Genomic DNA, 9,466 nt, shown 5'->3' with positions numbered 1-9,466 from the left:
AATATATAAAATAAAATAATTTATTTAAAATAATTTTTCATTATCTTCTAAAGATTTTTTATATTAATATTAGGTGGTTGATATTTAAATGTGCATTATTATTGGACAGGCAGGTGGTTTCACTATCAACAATGGACACCATTAATGCACCTGCATTAGTAGCCCCCCCATAAATAATTACTACACTTCTAATAGTAATATAATATGCCTGCTACATAGCAGTTGTTTCAATGAGGTATATATATATATATATATATGAATAAATTTGGTTTTTGTTTTTAATTTTATGTTTCTATTTTCATCAACCCTTGTTTTCATAACTTTTGTGAATTGCTAGTAATAAGAGATCTTAAGCTTCTTTATACATCATTATAGTTACACAAAACGGTATTAGGTATTATTTCATTAAATAAATGGTGAAAACTTATGTGAGGTCGACTTCACGTGAAGTTGATATTTGAGAACCGTTAGATAAAAATTTAGTCAAATAAGTCAAATCAGTCAAATCATCTAACAGCTCTCCGATATCAACTTTACGTGAAGTCGGCTTCACCTGAGTTTCCACCTAAATAAATAAGTAACAACAATAAAGTGAATAAACTCAATTAGTAGTATATGATTGGTTAGAGTGACAAATAACGTTTTCTCCCTTTATTGTTTTCCAAATTCAAAAAATAATAAATAGGAAATTAAAGGAGAATTTTCCTTATAAATTTCTGATTTTTGGGATGGCAAGGTTCACCAAACTTTTACAGCCAAAATAAATGCATTCGACCATTGATGTGGTACCTTGCTCAAATCATGCAAAAAGCCAGATATCATCCATAAGAGGCCCATAAATTATAAACACTGCTACCCAAATATATTTTTTTCTTTTTAATATATTTTTATATTGGCAAAAAAGAATTTGAGATTCACATTTTTTTTTTTGCTAATAACAGGAAATTAAATTGAATGTATGCTTTTATATATATTTATAAAATTCTTAAATAAATTAGATTATATGAACAATCATAGTTAAGACATATATACATGAAAGTATATGGAATAATTAATAATTTATGGGATTATATAAGTGTGGAAACTTTTATTAAATGTTGATTGTAATTTATTGCTTCAGCCCAACGAACTTTCCTAACACCATTGTCCCTCTGATAAATTCATATGTACTCTTTTATACAAAGTTGAAAATGATTATTAGATAGTAAGTAAGAAAGAAAGAAAAGAGATGAGAATGGAGGAAGCATACATTGTGAAGGTGGAGGAAGGAAGAGAAGCTAGTCATGATAAGCCTTCAGCAGGTCCAGTGTACAGATGCATCTATGCCAAAGATTCTCTTCTTCACTTGCCACCTCACTTGGATTCTCCATGGCAATTCTTCAGGTCACTTTTCATTTCTTTTCCCATCATCATCCTATGTTCAAAAGCAGATAAATATTAGCTTCTCAATATAATGAATTATCAAAACAATGCTGGGCATTTTTAGTAGAGGGAAAAAAATTTAATTTGGCCCATCGACGCTCTAACCAACTGAGCTAATAGGCCAGTTGTTATAGTTATTGATAAAGTAAAAATATTTTCTCAAGTTTAATTCATCCTTTTACAGGGACTCTGCAAGCAAGTACCCCAGCAAGGCAATGCTGGGTCGTCGTCAGAAATCTGAATCAGAGGTTCCAAGATTCATTTGTTCTTTCCTCTTTCTTCCTTTCATTTATTTCCAGTGAAAAACAACATATATACTTTTGTCATACTTTCCAATTTAAATATAATCACACCCTAATATGTAAGTATACCGAGATGCCAAAAATTCAAGAATGCTATTTAGTATTTAGTATTTATACATTAAAATTAAATATTAAAATTAGTGGTTATGTATTTATGTATAAATACACATATAATTTAATTCATTTTTAATGTATATTTTATATTTAAATATATATCTAATTCTAGTGACTAATTTTAGTATATATATATAATATAATTGTTAAATCATCTTTAGTCAAAAATCAATTATTGGACCATGGCTAAACAAATGCACACACTCACTATTTTATTTTAAAATTACTCTTTTATTTTTTTTCCCTTTCAAAATTACAGTCATTTTTGTCCACCTTATATCCTAAATTCTCCTAAATTCTCCTAAATTCTAAACCTTAAATTAGTTTTACTTTATTCCAATATTCCTTTTACTTAAGTTTTGAAAATTTTTTTATTGTTTTTAGTTTTGAATATTTCTTTGTAATGTTCATTGCTTTCCAATTATTGGGTAATTTTAAATTAATGGGCTGAATTAATGTTGACTCTTAACTTTTTGTTTAACATGAATAATAGTGATAGATCAAAATTAAATAGACTTTTATTGCGGAAAAATAGAGGGAAGAGGTTATATGTAAACAAACTAACAATGATATAAATTAAACTCATAAGCCAAAAATGATTTCATGATCATATAAAATTCAAACATATTATTTGTATACCAAAATAAGCCACAAAAATTACACATTAAAAATAAATTAAATCACATATGTATTTATACATATATATATTGGTGACTGATTTTAGCTGCTGGTTTTAGTGTACAAATAGCATTTTTGGTTTGCAATGTTAACTATATGAACTGGAATTGCAGGTTGATCCATATAAATGGCTGACATATCAGGAGGCTTATGAAACAGCTATCAGAATTGGTTCAGCCATGAGTAGCCGTGGTGTCAACCCTGTAATAACCCACCTCACGATCTTTCTCCCTCATGCTAATTTGTAAATTTAACACAGCTAGTATAACTACCTAGCTAATACTTAATTTTATATGTCATCAATAGGGTGATCATTGTGGGATATATGGAATTAACTGTCCAGAATGGATAATTACAATGGAGGTATATATAAATAAATATAGTACCTTGAAATTTTGTAGTGAAAAAATGATACTTGATCAGCAAGAAACTGTTTAGTACTAAACTTGATTTAAATTTGGTGGATGCAGGCTTGTAATAGCCATTCAGTAACATATGTCCCATTATATGACACACTTGGTATGTTTTTCATTCCTTTTCTCACTGATTTCTAGATGCTTTTTATTTTTCCAAACATTTCCCTAATGATTCTTGAGGCACCTAAGAACAGGTCCAAATGCAGTGGAGTTTATCATAAACCATGCTCAAGTTTCAATAGCATTTGTACAGGAAAACAAGATTCCTTCTGTGAGTTCTACTTCCTGAGTTTGCATTTGAGTTAGTTCTTCAATTTGTTGGAGATGATTTAACTCTTTCTGTATTTCACAGATTTTGTCTTGTCTTGGGCAGTGTTCTTCAAATCTCAAAAGTATGTCAAATGATTCTACTTTCTTTCAGTTTCTGAGCTTCTGTTATATTAAGGCTAATTTCCTTCTTTTCAATGCTAACCAACTTCTACAATCTAATAATGTAGCTATTGTGAGTTTTGGTAATGTTTTGACCGCGCAAAAGAAGGTAGCTGAGGAACATGGTACATCCTGCTTCTCTTGGGAAGAGTTTCTCCAGTTGGTAGGAAACAAAGCTTGATTTTTAATTGCATATTCATGTTTAAAAGCAAAAACTTTGAACCACTTTGATTTGTTTAATCCTGTATGTTCTGCTCTGCATGCAGGGGAACTTGGATTGTGATCTACCACCAAAAAAGAAGACTGACATCTGTACAATCATGTACACAAGTGGAACAACAGGAGAACCGAAAGGTGTCATAATTAAGAATGAGGCTTTCATGGCTGAAGTTTTGTCTATTGATCAAATACTTCATTTAACAGACAAAGCAGTAAGATAACAATCTTCTTGAATGTTCACAAGTTTCATACCACACCTTGTCCTGTTTCGATTTTTCTCTACTCATAATATATACTACTTGCTGCAGGCAAGCGAAGATGATGTGTACTTCTCTTTTCTTCCTCTTGCTCATGTCTATGACCAGATAATGGAGACCTATTGCATTTATAGGGGAGCCTCAATTGGATTCTGGCAAGGCGTAAGATTCGGATTCAGTTTTTATCATTAGTATTTTGCTCCTTTCTTGTATATGTCTCATTTTGATGCTTCATTCCATGTTAATTGTTTCAGGATGTGAGGTACTTAATGGAGGATGTTCAGGTGTTGAAGCCAACTATATTTTGTGGCGTTCCTAGAGTTTTCGACCGTGTTTATGCCGGTAGAGAGACATTACTTTTGTCCTGCTGCTACCTTAACTCATAAAATGTCTTTATGTTATAACCAATGACTTGTGCCTGAAGGTATCAACAGCAAAATTTCATCCGGAGGAGCGTTGCGAAGTGCATTGTTTCAGTATGCATATAATTAGTACGTTTCGCCACTAAACAATTCTATTTTAGACCCTTAATTTCCAAAATCATGCAAAGTAATTAGTCTAGATTCTGATGACAGCAAGTTGGGATACTTAGAGAAGGGTCTTCCACAAGACAAAGCAGCACCATTTTTTGATAGGCTTGTATTTGATAAGGTAACTGCACTTTACTGTGATTTCTGTTGGTGAAATTTGACCTGAAAATTGGATTGATGTTTTCTTTTATGACAGATAAAACAAGGCTTAGGTGGAAGAGTTCGGCTTCTGTTATCCGGCGCTGCTCCTCTGCCTCGGCACATTGAGGAGTTTCTAAGGATCACTAGTGGAGCTACTTTGGCACAAGGATATGGTATGATAATATGAAATTAGTATCTTAGTTATAATTCTCTTGACCATACTAATTGCTATGTTATATTGATGTGTTATCATTTTGATTATGTGACAGGTCTTACTGAAAGTTGTGGAGGATGTTTCACAGCATTAGGCAATGTGTTTTCCATGATGGGAACAGTTGGAGTTCCTATGACAACAATTGAGGCCAGGCTTGAATCCGTGCCGGAGATGGGATATGATGCACTTTCCAGTGAACCTCGTGGCGAAATATGCCTTAGAGGGACTACCTTGTTCTCAGGTTACCATAAGCGTGAAGATCTTACAGAAGAGGTCATGGTTGATGGCTGGTTTCACACAGGTAAGTTCTTAATTGTTGTTATGGAACAAACTTTGGAGAATGACTTGAAAATTGGTGTTTCTGAATGATTTTTCAAACCATTGCAGGTGACATTGGAGAATGGCAGCCTAATGGAGCTATGAAAATCATAGATAGGAAAAAGAATATCTTTAAATTGTCTCAAGGAGAATATGTTTCTGTAGAAAATATCGAAAATAAGTATCTGCGATGCCCTCTTATAACATCGGTATGTTTCTGCATCAGTCACAGAACAATGCTGTTAGAGATATAACCATTTATGTAGTAACTCCTCCTATTAGCTAAAAAATTATGCAATAATCTAGATAGTTTGTAGAGTGATATGGTTTTTTTCCTATGCAGATTTGGGTCTATGGAAACAGTTTTGAGTCATTCTTGGTGGCTGTGGTGGTGCCAGATAGAAAAGCCCTTGAAGATTGGGCAGTGAAGCATAATTCATCAACAGATGACTTTAAATCTTTATGTGAGAATTTGAAGGCAAGAAAATACATCTTAGATGAGCTCAACAGCACTGGTCAGAAACACCAAGTATGGACATGATTTCTTGAGTTATAATACAGTATTCTGATATTGGTATTGGTAATAATGGTGGTTAAATTTGACATGAATGAAATCTATTCTCTTCAGCTTAGAGGCTTCGAGATGCTAAAGGCAATTCATCTGGAACCAGCTCCCTTTGACATGGAGAGAGATCTAATAACTCCAACATTCAAATTGAAGAGACCACAATTACTCAAGTACTATAAGGTTTGTCTTGTGTTCTAATATGCTAAAGTGATATTCATGTAAGAAAAACAAATCAATAGTGTTACTGCTTATTTTATTTTCAGGATTGTATTGAGGAGCTATACAAAGAAGCCAAGGGAACCAAGGTGTGAGCAAAGTGGCAAGAGAGACTTTTATATGCACTATTTATATTATACTATTTTCTATATGATACAATGAAAAATCCAATAAGACCAGTTGAAAATATATTGGGCATTGCAAAAGTTGAAACTTTATTTGTTTAGAATTAGCAAGCAATGAATTTGATGGAAACCCAAATCATCCTGTAATATATATTCCACAGTAGTGAAATTTGATTTTACATTGTTTACACATACAATGATACAAACTATATAGGTCATACACAAATGAGCCATGAAGTAATGAAGTTCAACAAATGAATGATGCAAAAGACAAAATAGTTCAATTTACACAGATTTTTTCTGGTATGTTCCTAAAAGAGGATAACCACCAGGGCCCAAATGGGATAAACCAAGAGAAGGATTATGCCAACAGAATTGGATATGCCATGGGCTTTGGTGAAAGAGTTTCTGAATCCACCAGAGGCTCTAATGTGTTCTTGCAGCAAATAACATGCTATGATTAGGCATACTACCACACCAACAATGTTGTTTCTGAAAGTGCTTGCAATTAGAGATGGTGCAACAACAATAAGAAGAATCAATGCAGCAGGCAGTTCCAACCAATCTGCATTAACATGTATAACAAGAATCAATGCTTGTTAAAATATTATTGAAATGTACAACAAGAATAGCAGCAAAATATTTGCATGTTCAATGAATTGATTAACAACAAAGAGATTTCACAGATTATTAAACTATATATTATGCATCTTATTGTGAACAAGAGCAGGGTTACTCTCAAGTCTTAGAAGAATTTGTATGTATCATACCAGGGAAGTGTTTTGGAAGGAAAAGCCTTAGAACAACAGCAATAATGGCAATCCATTTTCCAATTTCTCCCCTGCATTAGCCAAGAATAAAAAACAAATTTAATGTTAGAGAAAAATGATAATAATACAAATCAAAAAAAGAAGAAAGAACTGTAACAAGATATTGACCTGAATACACCAAAAATAATTGAAGGCAGGCTGAAAAAAATATATGGAATGAGTAGTGCTGTAAGAATGTTTGTCTTCCAATTTGTACGGTCCAAAATCAACAAGTAACTGTAGAAAACAAACAGAAGTAACAAGTTAAATTTTAATTAAACAAATTTATATATATGAAAGTGATTACTATTTTAACCAGTAACTGTCAACTTTCATATAATAGGACAATCAATATTCAATATAAGTTGCTTAATGCACTAATGGACCCTTCTTAGCACTATGATTGATTATCTTCTTTGATCTTATCAACAAACTATAAACTTATCTATCACACTATCACCAACCCTATTAAGTATGAGACATTTAAGCCATACTAATACTTAGGTAAACCACTAAATTAACACTAATTTATTATATTCATCTCAAAATTGAAAAGGGAGTATTGATAATAGTCTAAGAATTCCTCAAAAAGTAAAAACAAGATAAAGGATGGATTAAAGAGCATAGAAGGAGAAGGAAGAGTTAGAGATAGGAGATGATGAATTATTATGGTTTGAGAAAACATACATAGCAGCAATGGCAGCAATCAATCCAAAAAAGGAAGCTCCAAAGCCTAAACCACCAAGCTTGATGGCATGATCAGCAAGCTTGTGAACAGCCAAACTCAGCTCCATGAGATCAGAGCTAAGCAATTTTGCTGCTGCTTCATCTTGAAAAGCCATTGATCCCTTCCACATATCCTTTTGAATCAAATCAAGAAGAAATTTTATGAATGGAAAAGTCAAACAGTTATAGATATTATAGGTGGTGGCAATAATACTAAAAAGTTATTATTATAAGCATCCTCAAATATTGCATTTACATGTTACATGACATGGTATGGTTGATTCCAGAAAGGCCACGTGGAGGTTCACTAAAGTTTTTGTTTTGCAATAATTCTTTTAAGTTTCCATGTATGCCGAATGATTACATTACAGCTGGCTTTTTCAACATCTGGAGTTTACTACTACTACTAATAATAATATAAACATAGAAGTAATTTAAATTGTATTTTGAGAAAGAAAAGTCCCACAAGTAACATATATGTAGGTATTATTATGTGCATGACTTTCATTTTTATAATAATATAATACTCACATGGATTTGCTTAGTATAGAATTTAGGAATAAACTTTCTTTTATTCAGTGAACTAATGATTTATAGTGTGTCAACAATGAGTAATTAATTGAGCAAATATAAAGTAGTGTTTATTTTTAGAAATTATAATCAGATATAAGACATAACTCAATTATACACACTTACATTAAATATAATACAAAAATTTAATTTAGTTTGACTTCTAAAAGTAATAGGATGACGTTGTACATGTTATTATTCATTGTACTTTGATATTATTATAGGATAAGTTGTATCTCACTCTATACTATAATAATGAAAGGAAATAGCAAGTTTATAAATAAATATAACTAAAATGAATCATTAAATCGTTTTTAAAATTTCTAGAACATATACATTTTTAACTTCTAGTTTTGATTGATCCATTCGAAAATTTTCTGATATGCGCGAATATGACAGCATTTGAAAATAATAAAAAAGGATTTCTAGTCTTTCTTCATGAAGATAATATTTTTTTCTCTTTTATAGATTTATTTTACTTAAAAAATATTATTCAATAAATTTTTTTAAATTACTCGCAATAACAAAGGTTAATTTATCGGGGATTAAAATTTTATTTAAAAGTCTGTCATTGACTAATAAATTATTACATGTATAATATAAAATTCGAATTTCCGATATTTATTTAAGTAGGATTGAATAAATTTTTTTAAAATAATAGAAACAAGACAACCAACAAAAAAAATGTAACACAACAAAAATAAAAATAAAAACAGAAAGGTATCAATAATAATAATAATAATAATTCATTTATTTTGGGCTATATTTATTGCCATCTGTTACCAAAGATTGGGCTTCCAAATACCACAAAGATACAAACATAATGATTGGGCTTACATTTTGTATATCCTTCCGGTTAACGTGTTCATAAGATGTTCAATTAACTGCTTACCAAAAAAAAAAAACTTTAATCAATTTGATTCTTAAAAAGGTTATTGTTATAGTGTCTAAAACTAAATGCCAAACACAAATATAAAAGAGTCGAGTTCACTTATAATTTCTTCCTCATCACTAAAAATTGATCATGTTTTGATAAATTATTAGGCAACAATTTAAAGAGATCATAAAATATTTCTCTTAAAAATAAGGGTAACTGTCATTGATAGTCTTTCTGTGCCACAGGTGGCAATAATATTATGGTTACAGCCGACTATGTTAATATATAAATAAATAAATACGTACAGATAATGAGATAAACATTGATGAATAAGATAAATTAAACAATGTTACCACATAATGACACACTAATTAAACCAAAGTGTGGATGTGACATAACCATTATTCATCATATAGACATATATAATTAAAATATAATTTTCTATAAATGCATGCTTTTAACCCATACAGTTCTTAATCTTCCTCTACAGCTAATACCCTATTCCTAAAAACTCTCTTCTAATCTTTCAGAAGCT

At 31.0% G+C, this 9,466-nt stretch overlaps 2 protein-coding genes across 2 annotated transcripts; one reads left to right on the top strand and one right to left on the bottom strand.

Moving 5' to 3' along the window:
* The first annotated feature begins 1,032 nt into the window (after positions 1-1,032).
* Positions 1,033-6,135, top strand: LOC107476724 (probable CoA ligase CCL6). Its single transcript, XM_016096589.3, has 19 exons — positions 1,033-1,383; positions 1,607-1,670; positions 2,630-2,719; positions 2,823-2,879; positions 2,987-3,035; positions 3,127-3,203; positions 3,285-3,324; positions 3,430-3,524; positions 3,628-3,792; positions 3,889-3,999; positions 4,092-4,179; positions 4,262-4,328; positions 4,413-4,488; positions 4,564-4,681; positions 4,778-5,023; positions 5,110-5,249; positions 5,384-5,569; positions 5,669-5,788; positions 5,872-6,135. Exons 1-19 carry the CDS (start codon positions 1,229-1,231, stop codon positions 5,917-5,919), a joined length of 1,992 nt encoding a protein of 663 aa, XP_015952075.1. The 5' UTR covers positions 1,033-1,228; the 3' UTR covers positions 5,920-6,135.
* Positions 6,136-6,146: 11 nt separating this feature from the next.
* On the bottom strand, positions 6,147-7,724 carry LOC107476726 (cold-regulated 413 plasma membrane protein 1). Its single transcript, XM_016096591.2, has 4 exons — positions 7,446-7,724; positions 6,888-6,995; positions 6,720-6,790; positions 6,147-6,514 (listed from the first exon to the last, which is right to left on the bottom strand). Exons 1-4 carry the CDS (start codon positions 7,613-7,615, stop codon positions 6,261-6,263), a joined length of 603 nt encoding a protein of 200 aa, XP_015952077.1. The 5' UTR covers positions 7,616-7,724; the 3' UTR covers positions 6,147-6,260.
* Positions 7,725-9,466: the final 1,742 nt, after the last annotated feature.

This window comes from Arachis duranensis, chromosome 3 (assembly GCF_000817695.3).
Source record: "Arachis duranensis cultivar V14167 chromosome 3, aradu.V14167.gnm2.J7QH, whole genome shotgun sequence".
In the NCBI taxonomy this organism is placed as follows: Eukaryota; Viridiplantae; Streptophyta; class Magnoliopsida; order Fabales; family Fabaceae; genus Arachis; species Arachis duranensis.
This window is presented reverse-complemented; position numbering and strand designations above follow the sequence as displayed.

Excerpts from the sequence above, each read along its gene's own strand:
- LOC107476724 (XM_016096589.3), top strand. The coding sequence starts at position 1,229 with ATGAGAATGGAGGAAGCATACATTGTGAAGGTGGAGGAAGGAAGAGAA. Across the intron at positions 4,682-4,777 it reads TACTTTGGCACAAGGATATG|GTCTTACTGAAAGTTGTGGA; the intron begins GTATGATAATAT and ends ATTATGTGACAG. Across the intron at positions 5,250-5,383 it reads GATGCCCTCTTATAACATCG|ATTTGGGTCTATGGAAACAG; the intron begins GTATGTTTCTGC and ends TTTCCTATGCAG.
- LOC107476726 (XM_016096591.2), bottom strand. The coding sequence starts at position 7,615 with ATGTGGAAGGGATCAATGGCTTTTCAAGATGAAGCAGCAGCAAAATTG. Across the intron at positions 6,791-6,887 it reads ATTATTTTTGGTGTATTCAG|GGGAGAAATTGGAAAATGGA; the intron begins GTCAATATCTTG and ends TGGCTAATGCAG. Across the intron at positions 6,515-6,719 it reads CCTTCCAAAACACTTCCCTG|ATTGGTTGGAACTGCCTGCT; the intron begins GTATGATACATA and ends ATGTTAATGCAG.